At 35.3% G+C, this 20320-nt stretch overlaps 1 protein-coding gene across 1 annotated transcript; it reads left to right on the top strand.

The window, feature by feature from the left end:
• The first annotated feature begins 858 nt into the window (after nt 1-858).
• LOC147532992 (protein FAR1-RELATED SEQUENCE 4-like) lies at nt 859-3779 on the top strand. The gene is made up of 5 exons (XM_086650002.1): nt 859-911; nt 1023-1109; nt 1830-1929; nt 2034-2604; nt 2740-3779. Exons 1-5 carry the CDS (start codon nt 859-861, stop codon nt 3777-3779), a joined length of 1851 nt encoding a protein of 616 aa, XP_086506128.1.
• The last annotated feature ends 16541 nt before the right edge of the window (nt 3780-20320 follow it).

Raw genomic sequence — 20320 nt, 5'->3', positions numbered from 1 at the left:
CCTTCATGAGACACTGCAAACACCTCGTAACACTAAATTTAAGGCCCTTCATCCGTGAGAGAACCAAGTTTTCTCATCATAAATTCATGGATTTTTGAGCCAGGGGTCCAAAAAGTGGGGGGTAAAATGGAAAAAAAATCCTAAGTTGCCTAAAAATGAGGTGCAGGTCCTAATGTCAGGGAAACTATTTGTTTACCTTTTTTTATTTATTTTCTTCCTTTCTTGCCCCTCGACTTGACCCAGCCCTCCTCTCTCCCACGTTTTTTGAGGGATCATTAAATACCCGTCCCTATCTCACAGACAATCACATCCTTCCTCCCTTCCATTTGCGCCAACAACTTCTTCCTTCTTTCCTTTTCTTTCTCTCTCTAAATTATCCTCCATTAATCTCGAGTTTCCCCCCCTTTTGCCAAATTTTTTGGCGAAAATTTTGGGATCCCGCTCTTTCTTTATTGATCAGTCTCAAAATCTTTGAAAAGTTTTCAAATTTCATCTTCCAACCTATTTATACCACCCACTGTCTTAATATCTTCCAACCAGAATCTGCTCTTATCTTCCAACCTTTTCAGGTAATGCCTCTTAAATGAGCAAATCCTATTTGTCTTCAATGATAGACTTTAAGGAAGCTGAATATTCCATTTGTTCTTTTAAGGAAGATGATAATGCCTTTTTCTTTTGTTTTCAATGATAGACTTTTAAGGAAGATGATAATGCCTTTTGTAAATGAACAAGTACTCATCTAAATCTATGTTGAAACTTTGACATTCCAAAATGACAGACAAAGTGAAAGGTTTTTTTTTCGTTGCTGTACATTATCTTTTCATACCTTCTTTATTTTGCTTTTCCTTACAGTATACAATGGATATTGAAGGAATGCTTTCTGGGGACATTGTTGCACGCCGTCCTCTCTGGTGAAACAAACTTCAACTTAGTTGTAACAGTATACAATGGATATTGAATTTTGTTTTTTCTTTTATTTAAATTATCGTTTCATACCTTCTTTATTTTCTCTCTCTATCCAGGTTGGAGCGTGATTTTTTCGGCTATACTTCATCTACTTCTGCTGCATCATCATCTGAAATGATGAACCACAATCACGTATCTAATAAGTAAGTTTGGAACTAATTTGAACTTTACTGTTTCGTTATTGTTTTACTTAAAATTATAATTTGGTGAGTAGACATTTTAATTTACCGGAATCCAAACTCTGGTGAGTACATATTTTTATTTACCAGGAACAAAACTGTTTCCTTACCTAATAATAATTTACCTGTGCCATTTACATGAACCAGTAACAAATGTCTAATAAGTATGTGTGGAAGTCATTACATATTGTTGTTTGTTGTGTACTTATAACCATCTCTTACTTTACGGTAAATATAAAAATTTACTGGTTCAGTATACATGAATACTTAAAATTTTGGTGAATACATATTTATATTTACCGTAAACAAGAATATGGTCAGTAAATATTTATGTTTACCGAAAATAAAAAAGTTTTCTGGTTCAGTATACATAAATACTTAAAATTTGGGTAAGTACATATTTATGTTTACCGTGAACAAGAATTTGGGTGAGTAACAAATGTCTAATAAGTATGTGTGGAAGTCATTACATATTGTTGTTTGTTGTGTACTTATAACCATCTCTTACTTTACGGTAAATAAAAAAATTTACTGGTTCAGTATACATGAATACTTAAAATTTTGGTGAATACATATTTATGTTTACCGTAAACAAGAATATGGTCAGTACATATTTATGTTTTTCTTGTTCTGATTTATCCGAAAACAATTTTTTTTCTAAGTAAAGAGTTTTGTTTTGTGCAGTCTTCTACGGGATTTTTCAAGAAATTCCTCTCTCTTGGTTGAGGATGCATGTACTGCCATTGTCAGGGCTGAACCTTTAAGGTCTGCTAGCTGGCCTGAGGTGTTTACACATTTGGGGCAGGAATTCCCTGGAGGCGCCAACGCTTTTCGAAATGCGCTTGGACGATATTCAATAAAGCACGGTACAATTTTAATTATTTGAAGAATGATCTTGATCGTATTACTTGCGTATGCAAATCCCCAAAATGTTCTTGGACCATTCACGTTGTGGCTCCTCTGAAGTCAAGGTCAATGTTTGTTCTAAAAGCTTACAACCCTGTGCACACATGTCAAGACTTTATAATGTCAGAGAATAAGCCAAGATTATCAACCGAAAGTGTTAGCTTATTAATAGTCGATGACATTAGGGAGAATCCGACCAAAAGTACTAAAGACATTGTCAGATCTTTCAAGAAAGACTATGGAATTCAACTCAGCTACTACTATTCATATAAGGCTCGAAACAGGAGTATTTCTTTGGCCTATGGGGAGGAAGCTGATTTTTATGCCAAACTCAACTGGTATGTTGATGCCCTATCACGTTCTAACCCTAATAGTGTAATTGATCTTCAAGTTGATAAAGATTCCCACCGTTTTGTTCGAATATTTATTGCTCTTGGACCATGCATCCAAGGTTTCAAGCACTGTCGCCCATTGATATTTGTTGATGGTACTTTTGCGAAAACGAAATACAATGGGTGCATTCTTGCCGCTGTAGCGAAGAATGGCAATGATGGTAAGTATTTTACCAATATTTTCCGTCCGGTACACAATTTTATTTACTGGCTTTTTTTTTATTTCCTAACCTAAAGATTTAGGCTGAAATATTAATTAATTTCCTGTTCTTCGTACTGCAATATGTACTTTGCAGGTTTTTTTGTTCTCGCCTATGCTGTCGTTGATGTAGAAAATGATCTAAACTGGACCTGGTTTTTTTGTAACTTGGCGAAAATGGTTGATATTAGTGAGTCTTTGACTTTTATGTCGGACAGACACAATGGTATTATAAATGCAGTTTCGAACATTTTCCCAACCGCGCACCATTCATTCTGCGTTTGGCATCTAAGAAACAATTTGAATGTACGTGTAAAGAATGGTGCGAAGAAGTCGGACTATTTCCAATCCCTCATGTTTAAGGCGGCTAGAGCCCTTACTATATCGGATTTTCAGAAGTACACTTCTGAACTCGTAGTCATGGGTGGCAATGCCGTGGATGCATTTCTTCACTCTGTAAATCCGGAACATTGGGCTGATGTTTTCTTTCCAGGAAAAAGGTACGGTTTAATATGTTCTTCGCTCTCGGAATCCTTCAATTCGTGGATAAGGGATGAGAGAGTTCTTCCAATAACCGTAATGCTAGATATGTTGAGGATCAAAATTATGAACATGATGAATGCCAGAAGATCTGAGTCGGCAACTTGGGACTCTTTCTTGTGCCCTAAGGTCAACGAAAAAATGCAGTCTAGATTCAACGTTGCCTGTAGCTGGAAGTGCATACAATCAGGTAAATTTGTGTATGAAGTAATGTCCATGCCGAGTCACTCTGTGGACCTTGGGGCTCTTACATGCACATGTCGTAAGTGGCAAGTCCAAGGTATCCCTTGTGAGCATGCCATATTGTGTATTAAAGTGCATGGAGGTGATTCATCATCCTTTTTTGATCCCGCTGTTACAACGGATGCATACTGTAAGACTTATAGTCATTCCATAAATCCTGTCCCATCTTTCGATCAACCAACAACGTTTGAGGAAGCCAGCAAGATACTTCCTCCTTTAACCAAGAAACGTCCGGGCAGACCACGTTCTGTAAGAATTGAAAGTTCTGGAAACTTTAGAAAGAGGCAGCGGATATGCGGTAGGTGTAAGAAGCTCTCTTATCACAACCGTGCTTCGTGCAACGAAGCGATTTAGTGATTGAAATCGTTTTTATATCAGCAGCAAAAACTAGGGGCACTCTACAACTTTGAAAAGCATTTACAGTGTTGTGAGCTTTTCAAATTTTTGAAGAGAGTCACATTTTAGCCTAGTGCTGCTTTGATTTTTTTTGTATCTTTTGTCGAACTTAATGTATTTTGGACCTTTGACTCAAAAATCCATGTATTATCTTATATTTTGTTAGTGTGTATTGTGCCTGAACATAATGCATTATATGAAACTTTTAGTTTTGTCCAGTACATTTTTCTATTTACCAGAAAGTTTAAGTTTTGTCCAGTAATTTTTTTTTATTTACCGGAAAGTTTAAGTTTTTCCAGTGTTCAGAATCTATTTTTTCTAAGTCAAGTCGAGTACATATTTTTATTTACCGAAAATTATTTTATGTTTTGAGAATATATTTTCTCGTAGGGATTTTTTCTAAGTTTTGTCTAGAACATTTTTTTATTTACCGGAAACTATTTTGTTTTCCGGGTTTTTTTGGGACAAAATTTCTAAGTTTTGTCCAGTACATGTGGATTTTCCGTAAAATTTCTAAGTTTTTTTGGGAAAAATTTCTAAGCTTTTGGGAAAAAAAATCTTCTGCCCAAGCTTCGGCATGTTATGTTTTGAGTAAAAATATGTACTGAAAGTTAAATTTCTAAGTTTGGTCTAGTAAATTTTTTTATTTACCAGAAATAATTTGTTTCCCCGGAATTTTTTCCGAAAAATTTCTAAGTTTGGTCGAGTACATATTTTTATTTACCGGAAAGTTAAATTTTTCCCGGATTTTAGAATATTTTTTCCTAAGTTATGTCAAGTACATATTTTTGTCAGAAAGATCAATCACCATATCTGCGTCAGAAAGTTAAGGTTTTCACAAATTTTAGGGTTTCAAAAAACTTTTATTAAAGAAACTTTTATCAAACAAGTTTAGGGGGATGAGATAGAAGTAAAACCTACTTGAATCCCTTCACAAACTTGTCGATTCTTTCTCCAAACAGACTTGAATCCCTTCCTTTTCTTCAAAAAAACTTGAATCCCTTCAGAAGTAAAAGTTGAAGGAGGAAGATGCAGGAGGAAGATGAAGGATGAAGAAAAAGTTGGATCAAGAAATTTCTTGAGAAGGACCAAAGTTACCTGGGAAGAGGGACTCGGCGTGGGAAGAGTTAATGTGGAAGTGACCGTTTGCAGGAAACGTCACTTCCGTCCCTCGAAGCAGTCAGAAATCGCGCCAAAAATTCGCCAAATCCCGGTTCATTTTCAATGGCACGGGGCGTAAATTCGATGAACTTCGGGGTTGTTTCCGTCATTTTAAGTCCCGGCCTGACATTTTGGACCTCTCGTTTATTTAGGGGCAACCGTGGACGCCAAGCCCATTTTGGGCCTCCTTTTGGACGTCCAGCCCAATCCCCCTAAATTCATTTGATTGTGTTTGACAGGCATGAAAAAATATATGGGAAACTACTAAGGGCACCCAACATTATTGCAGTTGGCACTTTCCTAAACACTTAGGGTGGCACCAATGACAAAAATGGTAGGCGCCTTTATGAGTGCTAAAAAATTAGTACTCAAAACCCAGGAAGCTCTTTTGTCTATCTCCCTCTTTCTCATCTCTCTCTCTTTCGCACCTATCTCCCTCTCTCTTTGTATTTGGTACTTTTTTTTTTGTTAAAAGTATATATATTATTAAACTAAATCAGAGTCTCATTACAATACATATTAAGAAGAAAATACGGGATACAGTTCCACTTTTTTACTCTTTCCTTTCGACGCGCCCATTTTGCTAACTTGTCTGCTTTAGTATTTTGATCCCTCTTGATGTAATGGAAATTAACCTGTTGCATCTCCTTCTTTACATTTCTGATTTGCCGAATGTGAACGAGTGATTGCCATTGAACCTGATGCTTCGAGTTATTCAAATGTTTGATAAGATTTATATTGTCACTTTCGATGATGACCTGCATGTAATTGTTTTCTTTTGCCCAAGTAATGCCGTTCAGAATAGCTAAAGCCTCTCCTTCCTCACTGTTTCTTGCTCTACCAATATTCACGCTTGCACCTATAAACTTAGACCTGTAATCATGTACAATCAGACTAGTTCCTATTATTTGGACCACATTAACAAAAGATGCATCAACGTTAATTTTCACATACGGTTGAGTCGGAGGTTGCCATTTAGAGATGACAGTTTTATCTTGATTCACTTTACTTGCACTAATTTTTGGAAAAGATTTAATCGATTCTATTACCTTGTTTACGTCATAAGCCGTTTGTTGAAAGCAGTGATCACATCTCATTTTCCATATAAACCATAAGATAGTAACAAAATGTAAATCGCCAATCGTACAATTGGTGTGATCCTGATTTTGCCAAGACATGATCCACTCAGAAACTGAAGGAATTTGTTCAGAAATAATGTTAAAGTGAAACCATATTCTCTTAGCTATGGGGCAATATAATAGCGCATGTTCTATAGTTTTGACAGTTAGTAATATTTCCGATGTATTTACCTATGCGTTGCCTTACCGGAAGTGCTTTCGTACATATTTTCCATATGAAAAGTTTGATTCGAGGAATGGTGGGTAAAGTCCAAACAAAATTCCAGTTAATGTCTCCTGAAGGAGGAGATTGGTCTGTTGAGCTAAGATGCCTGTACATGGACTTAACTGTGAAGTTTCCTGATTGCGTCAGCTTCCATTTCATCTTATCTGTCCCTTCATGCTGAATCGGTATTGCTTTAATGAGATTGCAGATATTATCCGGGAAAGTTTGTCTAAGGATGTTCTCATCCCAATTGTTATTACTAATGAGATCAGACACTTTATTTAAACCAGAGTTATTAGTGTTTTGAAGTTGTTGGATTTCTCCAGGAATCCAATTATCTTTCCAAATATCAATGTGCTCTCCTGTATGGACTTCCCATATAATGTGCTTATCTATAAGATCATACTGCCTCCTCAGATTCTTCCATATCCAGGAGTGATATGCTTTTACCGGGCCTGGGTGATTAGATTGATGGAAATACTTCGCTTTGAGGAATTTCACCCAAATCGCGTCTGAATCAGTCTTGAGACGCCACGCCAGCTTGCTCAGAAGGGCTTGGTTATCCAGATGCGGATGATGAATACCTAAACCTCCCAGTTTTTTCGGCTGACAAATATATGACCAAGCTTTGGTACATATACCTTTAGATTTTCCCCACCAGAAAGACTTCTGAGAAGTCGCTATGCGTTTACTTATACTCTTTGGAAGAGCAAAGCATTGCATCTGATATCGGGGAATGGCTGCTGCTACGGCCGAAACAACTACCGTACGCCCAACCTGAGAAAGGAAAGCATGATTCCATTTGGATAATTTATTGTCTATTTGATCTAGAATAGAGTTAAATACTTTAGTCTTCTGAGGACCTATGAACAATTGAGCTCCTAGGTATTTTTCTGAAGTGGAAACATATTTGACTTTTAGAGTTTTCATAATGATGCGTTTAAATTTTGGATGAGAATTTTTGGAGTAAAAGATATTAGATTTGTTGTAATTAATCATTTGGCCAGAAGCCAAGCAGAAAGAGGATAAAATGGCTTTAAGATTGTGGACGTTCTCGATCGAATTTCTCCCGAAGATGATGCAATCATCAGCGAATAGAAGGTGAGAAATCGTTAGGTTCTGGTTTTTGGTACTTGAAATTAACAAGATCGTTTAGAACATCTCCATTGCAACACCCCACACAAACTCTAAAAATCCTAGGTTTCAAGTGTGACACACAAACTCTAAAAATCCTAGGTTTCAAGTGTGAAAATTAGATCTCTAAATGGTTTCTTTTCTACTTGGCCATTTAGGGATCTCTAAGAGCATCTCCAATGCAATACTTAATCTTAGAAACTTTGAGTGTCACATATGCTTTTTAGAGTTATTTCTTAAGAACTCTCTCCAATGTAACACTCTATTTGGATTTCCAATATGATGTGTCGAGGGTGGAATCGAGATATCTCAAGAGGACACTCTATTTCTAAAGTGTCCTCTTGAGATAGCTCTAATCGTCCAACTTATCAATATTTGTTTTTCAACTAATAGAAATAGAGTCTTTTATATTTTCTAAATAACTATTATTTATTTACAAAAATAACTATGACACGTAAATAAATAAGATAAGTTTAGAGTTTTGCATTGGAGTCACATACAAATTGAGGATATCTATTTTCGTCACATAGGAGTGAGAATGTCAATTGGAACTTGACACAGGATGAATAGAGATTTTTTTTTGAGTTTTCCATTGGAGATCCTGAAAAGCTTACATTTTAACCATAAAATTAATCAATTTACTTATGTGCCAATTAAAGATCCTCAACAGGCATTTTAAGGATCTCTATTATAAATCTTGACATGTCATTTTAGAGATTTATATTGAATTTTGCATTGGAGATGGTTTTTAGAGAGAAACTCTAAAAAAATCCTATGTGGCACTTTAAGTTTTAAAGTTTGAGTGTTGCATTGGAGATGTTCTTACTCTCAAAGCTTACAAAGATGAGGGAAGAGGAAGAGAAAAAGAGAGAGGATTAAGTAGACGTACCTGTTTTAACTAGGTTTTCTGAATGCAATTTCACACATGGTTCCAACTTTTCCCTTTAAATAGAAATCGAATCCCCCTTTGTCATTGATTTGGAAACAACTAATTTGAGGAGACTTCTAATTCTAATAGAATCGGGATATTAAGATGACTTGTTTCCCAAGAGTAGTATTATCATGTTAGGAAACTGTTTCTATTTTCTTTATGGATTTCCAAATGCACTACTACTTCGGTTTGATCTTTTCCAGTTTCACACCATCTTCTTTATTCCCCTTCTGGTTATAATAGGGATCAAAACCACGATTAAAAATGCTCTCGGATTGGTCACGGGACCTGACCTAAGATTTCAGACTGGTCCGAGTCCGAAGGTTTGCTTTGGATTTCAGACGGGAGGATCTGAGACCTTTGTACCTGGGTGTTAACCGATGTTGGGGGTCAACAAAGATGAACCTTATTCAATCTCCTCCCTCAGGTGCTAACCACAATTTTTCGAGTCCTTTTACCGCTCCCATGTACTATTTAAGTTTAATTTTGACTAGCGCATTGGGAAAATCAGAATTTTTTTCGGGGTTCGAAAGACTTTGTCAAATATTGGTCAACTTTAGTTGACCTGTATATTTTCTAATTGTTAGGGGGGAAAAATTTGTTGACCATTTCTTCTCCATTCCGGCAAGGGTCCCCGGTAAACTGCCATTGTCGGCGACCTTAATGTTTTTTTTTTCAAATCTTTCTCTCTCATATCTATTTTTCCGATCGCCAAAATTCGGCCACCACCATCATCATTTGCATCTTTCTCTCTCTCTCCCTCTCTTTCTCCCTCTCTCTTTATCCCCCTCTCTTCCTCCCTCTCGCTCGTTATCGCTCTCACTGCCTCTCTCTCACTGTATCTCGTTCTCTCTTTGTCTCGTTGCCGCTCCCTAAACCCTAATAGTGGGTCTCACTCTCGTTTCTTTGAGAATTTGTGGTCGGTCGGACTCACACTTTAGATGTAGGTGAAGAAGATGCCTAAACTAAAAAAAATGAGCCTCACACTTTCAAAAGTATAAAGAGTGGTGAATAAAGAAGACGATAGAGTTACGACAAAGATACCACCGTTATGAGGGAGTTGGAGTATGGTGCGGCTGGCAGAGTGCCCAAAGCACACTCTCTATGGTTATATTAATTGATATTGTTGATTTAGTTCGACAACAAGTCAGGTTGTTAGTCCAACTAAGGTCAGGAAGGTCGACCAAGTATGATAAAGAAAGAAAAAGAGATACAGTCATAGTGTGTTTGAGAGAGGAAACGAGTTACCATAGGAACCCGTCGGTATAGAGAAAACAAGGGCACAAGAAGTTTACTTGTTAACGAATCTTGTTAATAGTATCTTGGGTGTATTTGAGGCATGACAGAGTTAGGGCTCCTTAAACGATCTTGCCGACCTCTCGATTATGAGCTTAGGTGACAAACTTCTTTAGGCTCAGTGGTCCTGTAACCTTAAAACAGGTTGGCCCGCTGGACTCTTTGTCTTTTCTTGAGTTATAGGCGATATTCAACTGGTAACCATTTAACGTAACATCGGTAATCAATTTTGTCTAAGAATCCACTTGTTTTTGTTCTTCTTCAAAAAAAGTTGCATGTAAAACGAGCATCTCATATCAAATAGACTAACAAATTAATAATTAAAGAGTTAATTCCTATTTGGCCCCCTACTTTGTGACCAGCTTCCTTCTTGGTCTCCTGTTTCTTGTAAATTCAAATTTGACTCCATTTTTAAGATAAATTCCTTAACTACCCTTCCTTTAAATTTATATGTTTAAAATAAAAACATTTAGAAACGTCCCTCCACCTCACCTCTCTCTCTCAAACTCACCTCTCTCTCTCCACCTCACCCCTCTCTTTCTGTCTTCTCCGATTAGGTCGTTGGCCGGAAAATTTTCCGGTCGGCGACCTCCGTCGGAGAAGAGAAAGTTGAGTTGGAGAGAGAGGTGGGTTTGAGAGAGAGAGAGAGGCGACATGGAGAGATATGTGTGGTGGAGAGGGAAGTGAGGTGAAATTCAAATTTTCTTTTTTATTTTATTTTGAAAAAATATTTACAATAAGGGTAATTAGGACATTTACATCAAAAAAGGGAGTCATATTTAAATTTACAGAAAATAAGGATCTATAAATGAAGCTGGTCACAAAGTAGGGGACCAAATAGGAATTAACTCTAAATTAAACTAGTTAAATGTTAAGTTAAGAAAAGGAGAAAAAGAAGTCTAATTCCACACCAAAATTTAGATACACCTACTTGTGTCATGTTTTTCTTTTTTCCTTTTTGTAACGGTTGTATATGTGTTCTGATATCCAGTTGCCACCTATTTTAGACTTTGAAAGTCGTTTGGGTCGGACACAATGGTTATCCACTTTGTGGTCTTTGCTAATACTTAAGGTGGCCAATACGTGGACAACTGTTTTTCTTATATGGACAACTATCTTATGTGGACAACCGAAATAATTAATTTTTTTTATATGGACACCAGTTTCTAAGGGGACAACTCTCTATTATTTTCACTCAAGTCCTCTTAGAATTAGATGTATTATTTTAACACCTCCCTCTTTTCTCATAAACCCTAAGTAAGTTTGGTCTTCTTCTACTACTTCATCTTCATCATCAACCCAAAATTCTAGAGAGAGAATTTTTTAAAAAAATATTATGACATCAAACAAAGGGAAGGGAATTGTTGAAGGATATTCCTAACCACAAAAGATCAGATCTAAAAACCCTAAAACCCGTTAAACTTTTAAAACCTAGAAATCAAAAATTTCAAAACCCTAGATTTTGTACAAACAAGTAGAGTTGCTCGTGCTTCGTGAAAAATCGACAAAACACGAGAGATCTTAATTTCTGAGTTTTTGTAAAAAAAAAAAAAAAAAAAAAAAAAAAAAAAAAAAAAAAACTGACTTGCCAATTTCGTAGATTTCCTACGAAAATTTGGCAAGACAGAAGGAAACTTGTCACGAAAATCTAGCATATTTTCGTAGATTTCCCACGAAATTCTGGGAATTTCTTCTTCACTTCGATTTTTTGCCTTTAAATCGTTTTGTATTCTTTCAAACTACTAAAACGAAAATACAAAATGAAATTAAAAAAGTTAGAGTTTTACCTCATCAATGTAGGGTTTGATTAAAACCCATCTAGAGTTTGATAAAAAACAAAGGGAAGTAGCAGAAACTATAGTTCACTAAAAAACAAAGAGAAGTGGTAGAAACTATAGTTTACTAAAAAATAAGGGAAGTGGAGATTGATGAGTTTTATCTTCTTCATTCATCTAGGGTATGATAAAAAATAAAAGAAAGTGGTAGAAACTATAGTTTACTTTTAGTAGCAGTACAAGAATAAGAATAAGACTAAGAAGAAGAAAGAAGAAGATGATGAAGAAGACAACTTAGGTTTTCAATTTTGAACTATTATTTTGTTAATGGTCCACAAGTTAGTAACTGTTAGTATTACAGACTTTATGGAGTTGTCCCCTTATTAAATCAAAGTCAACTAAGTCAAGCATAATTGACTCGCACCGGGCCCGAAAATTAGTTGTCCATATAAAAAAAACAGTTGTCCACGTATTAGCCACCATACTTAAGCCCACTTGACGTAGAGTTTTAGGGGCGTTGGCGAGAGCGGATTTTAGCCCATACATGCACATATGACGATTCTCTATAAAAATCCCCATTACCTCGAAAAACTGTTCAACTTAGTGATCCACTCGAAATATTTACGATAGAAGCAAATGTGATGAAGATTTAAATTTGTTCTTTTAACTGACACATAATATACCATTCAGTGAGTCTAGGGAGCCCGCCAAATTGGGACTCCCTCCAACCCGTCTTCCCCATTTAAGTTAGAAGACAAACACTAAACCACTTTCTCTCTCTAGAATTGTGTTTGTCTTTTAACCCAAATAGGGTAGACAGGTTGGAGGGAGTCCCAATTTGACGGGCTCCCTACACTTATTCTATACCATTTTCGTTCTAGAAATATTTGTAGTCTCTAATCTTCACCTGTTTCTCGTAGAGTACTGAATCCTCGACCACCATACTAAAATTTCTCCACAAATTTGACGAGAAAAAATAATGTGATTTTTTATGAATAAGACAATTACCTCTAAATTAACTTGATGCATCTTTGGCAAATATATCTGTTCTAAAGTGATATCCGCGTTAATTATACTGAATTAGGCAAATCCTTCTTCAGATGTCAACTGACGTAACAAAAAATCGAGTGAAAAAACTTAAAAATGAGGCTAAAGCTAGCATTAGATAAGTCTCTCACTTCAAAGAAAGAGAATCATAAAGATATAGAACTCTCAGATAGGTGACTTGATAAAAAAAAGTAATTGAATTGAATAAAATTATATACAAACTTCTAAATAAAAGACATTCTAAACAAATAAAATACTACTATACTAGAATCTATAAGGTAGAAAGATCCTTAGAAATATAAAATTACTAAATATATTCATCTAATGACCTATAATATTTAACAGTTAAATTTATTACATTCTAAGTTATCTGAAAATTTTGAAACAATCTTCTAAAAAATTCCTTGCATCAAAACCTTGACTGAAGGGTAATAGACTAGTATAGACTTTACAACTAAAAAAAAAAAAGACTAGTATAGACTTGTACCAATACGAATTGATTTTAAAAATCGACTTGTAGCAAATTTGAGCAACGTATAAACTTTATATTATTCTAATTGTCTCCAAATGTATTTTTTTTCGTTCAAATCTTTATTCTTCTCTTAGCGGTTCATTTGGGTTTGCTTTCACATCTTTTAAAAGTAAAGACGACAAAAGGAAAAGGACGGGAAGACAATACACAACGAAAATAACATCCTTTTTTTTCCTTTTTTTTATTTCATATAACATATATTGAAGACAATACACCTAAATCTCATAATAACATATATTGAAGCCCACAAAAAACTATTCTTCACATTATTTAATGCTTGATGTCCAAACCTATACTTGTCTAGGTCTAAAAGCATTTAATCTTCTTGCAGCTGATATCTTCAATTAGTACTTGCTACTAGCATCATTGTTATTTGTTCTTATTATTTTCAAATTGGAATAAAAAAATGATTGAAGAATAAGTGCTTGTTGGTGTTCAAATAATTAACAAATGGGAATAATGGCATCAAGTACTCTTCCACATGCATACGTATATATATACACACATATACGTATCGTAGGCAAATGTAAGAAAATTATTCCACCGACAACTTTCTCAACAACCAATATCGAAGTATATATAGAGTCTGGACGCTCAGAATGAAGGGGAAAATTAACTAGTATAGGCTGGTAGTAGTAATACGAGTTGATTTTTAAATAGATACTTAAGTACTTAAGGTCAAACGCGCCTCTTTATATTGAAGAAAAATAAAAATATATTAATGTTTTTTTATTTCTTTCTCGAAGGAAATTATGAATTTAGGCAACAATTTGTAGCCTCACAACTATCTTAGAGGACATTGAAAGACAAGTATAACTACTAACCAGCCTCCACCATTACTACGAGATCAGATAGAGATTTGGATAACATTATTCTTATTTTTATTCTCTTAATCATATGTATATATAGTTAGCATATTTTGAATTCTTGAGCATTTGAGTTATAGCATAAAAAAGTATCCTTCATTGAAACAATTTTACACCCCAAACCCTAGAAACAATAGAATCCAATTCCAATTTATATAATCACACTAAGTTTAGAAAGTTCCATGCAATAATAAATCTATCTTTTGACAATAGTTTGGGTGTTGTTCTCTTCTCCATGGACCACTAATAGACTTCACAAACAGACCGATTAAAGATCAATATTATACGTTGACAAGCCTGCCTTTAGAAGAGTTCGGGTTAATTAGGGTCACTTTACGCAGTAGGATAAAGGTAAAACCAGGGCCGTGTGGTGGGGGGTGCGGGCCGTGCGCCCGCACAGGGCCCCCCACCACAAAGGGCCCAGTTTTTGGTTGGTCATTAATGCCTGCTTTCCTAAATTTATATTAAACACACAGTCCTAAATCAATTGTTGTGTGTAGCTCAGTGGAAAAGTTAGTGAATGTCACTCAATTGGTCATGTGTTCAAACTCCATGGAAAGCAATTTTATACTTTTTTTTATATAGGCCAACTCTCGGTGCGTCCTAAGGAATGTTTTAAATGTCCGTTCCACCTAATGTTACTGGTTTAATTCAAACTTGATTTTAATAGTCAAATAATTTCTTGTAATATAAAATACACGCGAAGGTCTTTTTACTCTCTCAAATTCAGGTCTTTTTACTCTCTCAAATTCTCAAATATTTCACACAAAACTCTATCTCGCAATCTTGTTTATTTTTATTTTCTATCTCTAACTCTATATACAATCTCTCTCATTTGTCTCTCTCTCCCTCTCCCTTGCGTTCTTAATTTCGAATAAAAACCTATACTAATCAAGGACAACTTTATCAGAAAAAAAATGTTAGACAAATAATATAAAGTTGTTATTCATTGAGTTTAGATTCATCATAGTTTTAATAAAACAATTTACTGGTAAAATTTGTGTCATCACTTCGCGTGTAAATTTTGTTTACCTCACATCTATACAAAGGGCCCCTGTTAAATTTCGCACCGGGCCCTTAAATTGTCAGGCACAGCCCTGGGTAAAACTTATGACATTTTTCTGCAAATACCATAACGCATAAGGAAATGTTTTTTAGTGGCATCCCAACGTCTCATATCCGAAGATTAAATGACTCTCTAATGCGTGGTTCAATAATTAGGTTGAATTAAAGTTGCTCCAAAATAATTATGGAATATCTGAAGTTTTATACTATTATTGAAAGAAATTAAGGAATGCTGACTAAGGAACTACTCACCATGGCATCTTATGGTTTATGTTTTGCCGCATATGTAATTTGTTAAAGCGAACCGGCTGACTACCAATAATATAATTGCATTATAAATATACTAATCAGTCAAATTTTATGTTTAAAATTAAGTTTTGGTATTGAGAACTCAAACAAAGAGATAGATAAGAAAAAGGAGATGCTTTAAAAGCGGAGTTTAACAAAATGAACCATGCTTAACTAAAATATCTTCTAAAACTTTATTTTTTTTGTTTTAGGTCTTACTGGTTCATTTTGTTTCTCGTAAAAAGATGAATATACCCTTTGTGCTTCGGTATAAAAGGTAGCTTGTATTTACAGAGCTCCCAAGAGCTATTTACAGAGTCGGATATTTAAAGAGTATATTTTTGATATTTACAAAAACTTTCATATGTGTTCTAGAATTACACATAAGTTACAGATTAAGATCTCATTTTTAACCAACTTTTGCAGCAATAAAATAACCAATATGATAAACAAAGAACGAGCCTAATCCAAATGTCTTCTCTGAGTGTTGAAACTGATTCGTCGGGTTCTTTTCGTTGATCACTTATGGACTCTGCTGTTGGGGTCAATCGGTCTGAGCTCCAAACTTTCATTCGATTGAGAAGCAAGGGCGGATCTATATAGAGACCATCCCTGGCTGCAGCCAGGGATGGATTTCTAGTATTATGACAAAAGTGGTTAAGACTTTCAGCATGAACTAGGCTGCAGCCAGGGATGGATCATATTATAATAAAAGTGGTTAATACTCTTAGCATGAATGAGGCAGCTTAGTTGGTCATACACTAATAGTGAAGGACGCCCGTGCTCTAGGTTCTGAGTTCGAGTCCCACCTTTGTTTTTTTGTGTTTTAATTTTGTCATCCTTCTTTTGCACCCATCTAAACCCTTAGATTTTAGGGTTAAGATTGAAACCGTTGGATTGTTAGGGTTAGCTCTTATTAATACCTTGCAATTTCGACTATGATTTTGGAGAGAGAGGCAGAGAGTCGGATACTAAAGAGGGTGAAGAAGAGATTATAGTCACTTAGATGACATAAAATAGAAGGATTAGTTTTGATCTCTTTCATTCCCTTTCTCTGGCTCATTATCATTTATTTTTGAAAAGAACAAGTGAAATGAATACTACAATAATCATTGAAGAAATAACCATGTTGTCTAAGAACAATTTGTTCTTTCTTTTATTTTCAATAGAAGTCTCAAATGTATCAGTGTAGATCTCGCACACATCTGTGTAAATCTCAATGTATTTATTGTGGTCACTAACAGGAAAATCTATAAATATCATATAAAATTTAATCTGCTAAATTTGAAATGTGTATAACTTTTTCTTTTTTTGTTGTTCAAAAAAAAAAATGTTTGTAACTTGAGTTGGAATAACCAGACCGTCAATGTGCCGTTTCACCTTGCCACAATATTTTTAGCTAGCCAGGCCTAGGTTTCATTCCTGGCTCCGCCCTTGTTGAGAAGCCAATAATATTTTGGATAATCTCCATCGGACGAATCTCTATATAATGGAAGTAGTAAGTGGAATGAGGTTTCCAGATTTGAATAACATAACAACGTATTTTGTGCTATAGGGAATGGTTCGGTTTCCTCAATATAATCCGACCCTGGAGAGAGGCAATCAGATTTGAAAAACCATGTATTTTAGCTAGGATTTTTGAGTCAAAGGTCCAAAATCTGGGGGGTAAACCCAAAAAAAATTCACTCTTGCCCAAAAATTAGTTGCAGGTCCAAATGTCAGTTTTTTTATTTTTATCCCTCTCTTGCCCTTGGACGGGACATGCTGACGTTTTCCTGAAAAAAAAAACTGACTGGTAAATAAAATAATTTACCAGTACACGAAAAATTCAAATTTTCAAAATTTTTTAACGAAATTTCAAATTCCCGCCCAGCAAACCATCTCTTCCCGGTAAATAAAATAATTTCCCGTACACGAAAAATTTCAAATTTTTTTGGACGAAATTTCAAATTCCCGCCCAAATTTTCAAATTTTTTTACGAAATTTTAAATCCCCGCCAAGCAAAAGTGTCTAGTACAGAAAAAATTTCCAGTAAATAAAATAATTTCCCGAAAAAATTTCGTTTCCCGGGAATTTTTCGGTGGCAGTTCCGTAAATTTCTGAACAGTACAGATTCTGATGGACGGGTTGTCAGATTCTTTTTCAGAAAAAAAATCGTTTCCCGAGAAATTTCGATGGCAATTTTGTAATTTTCTATGGCATGAACGGTAAATACTTTATTTTCTAAGGGCCCTTTACGTAATTTTGAACCCCAAACTGACACATTGGACCTCCCTTTCATTTTTAGACAACCTTGGGTGGGATTTTCATTTTAGGCCCCTTTTTGGACCAATGGCCCAATCCGCCTTTTAGCTATAGGAATTACATTTTAAAATGACTTACACAAAAATAAATTAGAAATGTGAAAGAAGAATGCGATTCTTCCTAAAGGCCTATACCTAGAAGATGCGTAGGTCAGCGTTCTCTTTCCATTAGAGTCGTCAAAATAATTTATGAACAAAGTCGATTTATGCAATCCTTATTCTTAACTAAACTAAACAATGTAATAAGTTATTGTCACTTACAAATGGAAATGAATGGAAAACGAAATACCCTCAATGTCAATGACCAAATTCACATTTTTGTAGATCTTGACAAAAAAATAAAAATAAATAAACTTGTAAATACAAAGGAGATATGTTGTTGTTGGCCGGCATATAAACTGACAACCAACTCTTGATAAAAGATTCTTTCTGCATATACAAATGTATTTTTTTTTTTTTTTGAATGGTTCAAATTGTGCCTCGAACCCTTGACCTCTAAGTGGAAGATTATACCTCTTACCACTCCAATCAAGGATTGTTGGCTGCATATACAAATCTTTATAGTTTTATAAAACCATTAAACTTTTATCAAAATCGAAGAAAATAAAAGTTCAACAAATTGGGGGAGGGTTGGAAAAATTAATTGAAATAACATAACCAAGACAAGTGATTTTTTTTTCTGAAAACTTAGATCGTTTGTCCTACATTCAGGGACAAATAGTTCATTTTGTCCCTATATTAAGATTATTCGAGACAGACGTTGAAATGTTCATCTTTAATATACCTCTTTTTGTAGTGAGTGTCTCTCAAGATACAACAGTTTCACCTTTCTGATCAGGGTCGTTTGGATCAGAAAATCATTCGAACGTTGCGCAAGTAATGTTTCCCATTGGATGCTTCAACTCTCTAAAAATATTATATATCGTAAAAAATATATTATTTCGTAAAAGCAAGATAATAATAAATGCTTACCAATTTTTCACCGATGTCCACAAAATACATAAATATCTACAAAAGTCCGTCAAAATATTTTTAAAATACCAATGGAAATAAGTTACTTTATTTAATAATAATAATAATAATAATAATAATATATCCACCAATTGCTCAACAATACCTAGAAATTCATGTCTATAAAAAGTCTGACACGGACACCATATTTTTTAATGGTCACGATTTTGGGGAATAAAGAAAAATCTATTGTGCATAAAGACTTAGTCAATCAAGATTGACTTAGAGAGTATATTTTTATTTTACCCCGAAAATTTACTTGATTACGCTCTGCCCCTAATCTTCTCTCTCTCTCATGGTGCTCTCTCTCTCTCTCACTGTCTCTCACCATCTTTCTCTTGTTCTCTTACTCTCTCTTCTTCTCTTACCCCCTATCTCCTCCTCATTGTATATCTCAATACCTCTCTTTGTCGTTCTCACTATCTTCTCTTTCTCTTTCTCTTTCTATCGTTCTCACTATCTTCTGTCGATATTTCACTGTTTCCCTTTAAACTCCCACTGTTTTTGTATCGGTCTCTCACTCCCTTTCTCACACATGGCACCGCTTCTGAAGGAATTCTTTTCGGAAGAACATCATTTTAAGTTTTAGTCAATTTTTCGTTCCCCTTTTATTTCTCCCAAGCTTCCACTACCATTTTATCTCCATGTTGGTAAGGGTCGTTTTCAAACTGCCATTGTCGACGACCTTTTATATTTTTTTACAGATCTTTCTGTTACCTCTCCCCCTCAGACCACCACTGTCAAGCACCACCATCTCTTTGTCCCTCTCTCTTCGAATGAAACTCTTTCCACCCTCATTCGCTCTTTGATTGTAACCTAAATTTCAGTCAACTAAGACCTAGCGGTTCAGTTGGAGAGAGTAATGAGAGAAGATTTCAGTTAATGTCTTACATATCTTGAAATATAGTCTTTAAAAGTTTTCTTCGTTGTTCATAAAAAAAGTCGATTTTTCGGCGAAATAAGAATATTTTCCGGGGAAGAAAGTTTTGGGTGGAAACAAATTTTTTTTGTTTCCTTCAAACACTACCCACTTCTTATGTTTTTATTTTCTAGTTCCTCCATGTTCCTTCTCATCACCACCATCAACTCCAACAACCATTAATTTCGGCGACAACAACTCCGGTCGTCTATCTCCTTCTTTCTCTCTTCATCCCTTTTTTTTCATGCTTCGGACGAAGGGGATGCCCCTTCCCCGGAACCCTCATCTGAAAAACCAGACGAGTTGTCTGGTTATGGACTTCAAACTTTCCAGACGGAGGGTTCCGGCGAAGTGAATGGTCCCTTCGTCGAAACTTAAAGAGAAAAAAGAGAGAGTGAGAAGAGAGAGTCGGCTGGAGATGAGAGAGAGAAGAGAGATAAGGTGCGTATGACGATTTGTTTTTTAGCTTCCCACCTTTGTGCCGGGGATTTTTTTTAAACACGATGCTTTTAAGAAAAAAGAAAACGAAATGTAAGCCAAGTCTTTCCAAGGTAGGCCCCAATCTTCCCTTGCAGATCAAAATCAAAACCAATTCATGGGAATGTGTACATGTCATTAATGAGAACCCACCACACCACAAAGTTGTGGATTTAAATTCAACAATTGGCTAAGAAACAGCTACTACCAAACTAATTATCTGCTGATATATACCAGAAAACACCTCAACTGCTGATGACAAACTTTTGCGTGTCTAACTCCAACGATACTGAACCTCACATTTCAAGGAAAGAAATCGTCCAGAGAAATTAAAAAAGCAAGAAAACAAA

Source organism: Eschscholzia californica, unplaced genomic scaffold (genome assembly GCF_041429995.1).
Source record: "Eschscholzia californica isolate CP2 unplaced genomic scaffold, dmEscCali1.0.p SCAF_6, whole genome shotgun sequence".
In the NCBI taxonomy this organism is placed as follows: Eukaryota; Viridiplantae; Streptophyta; class Magnoliopsida; order Ranunculales; family Papaveraceae; genus Eschscholzia; species Eschscholzia californica.
The sequence above is the reverse complement of the archived record's forward strand: the minus strand, read 5'-3'. Positions and strand labels throughout refer to the sequence as shown.

Excerpts from the sequence above, each read along its gene's own strand:
- LOC147532992 (XM_086650002.1), top strand. The coding sequence starts at position 859 with ATGGATATTGAAGGAATGCTTTCTGGGGACATTGTTGCACGCCGTCCT. Across the intron at positions 912-1,022 it reads GTTGCACGCCGTCCTCTCTG|GTTGGAGCGTGATTTTTTCG; the intron begins GTGAAACAAACT and ends CTCTCTATCCAG. Across the intron at positions 1,110-1,829 it reads CACAATCACGTATCTAATAA|TCTTCTACGGGATTTTTCAA; the intron begins GTAAGTTTGGAA and ends TGTTTTGTGCAG.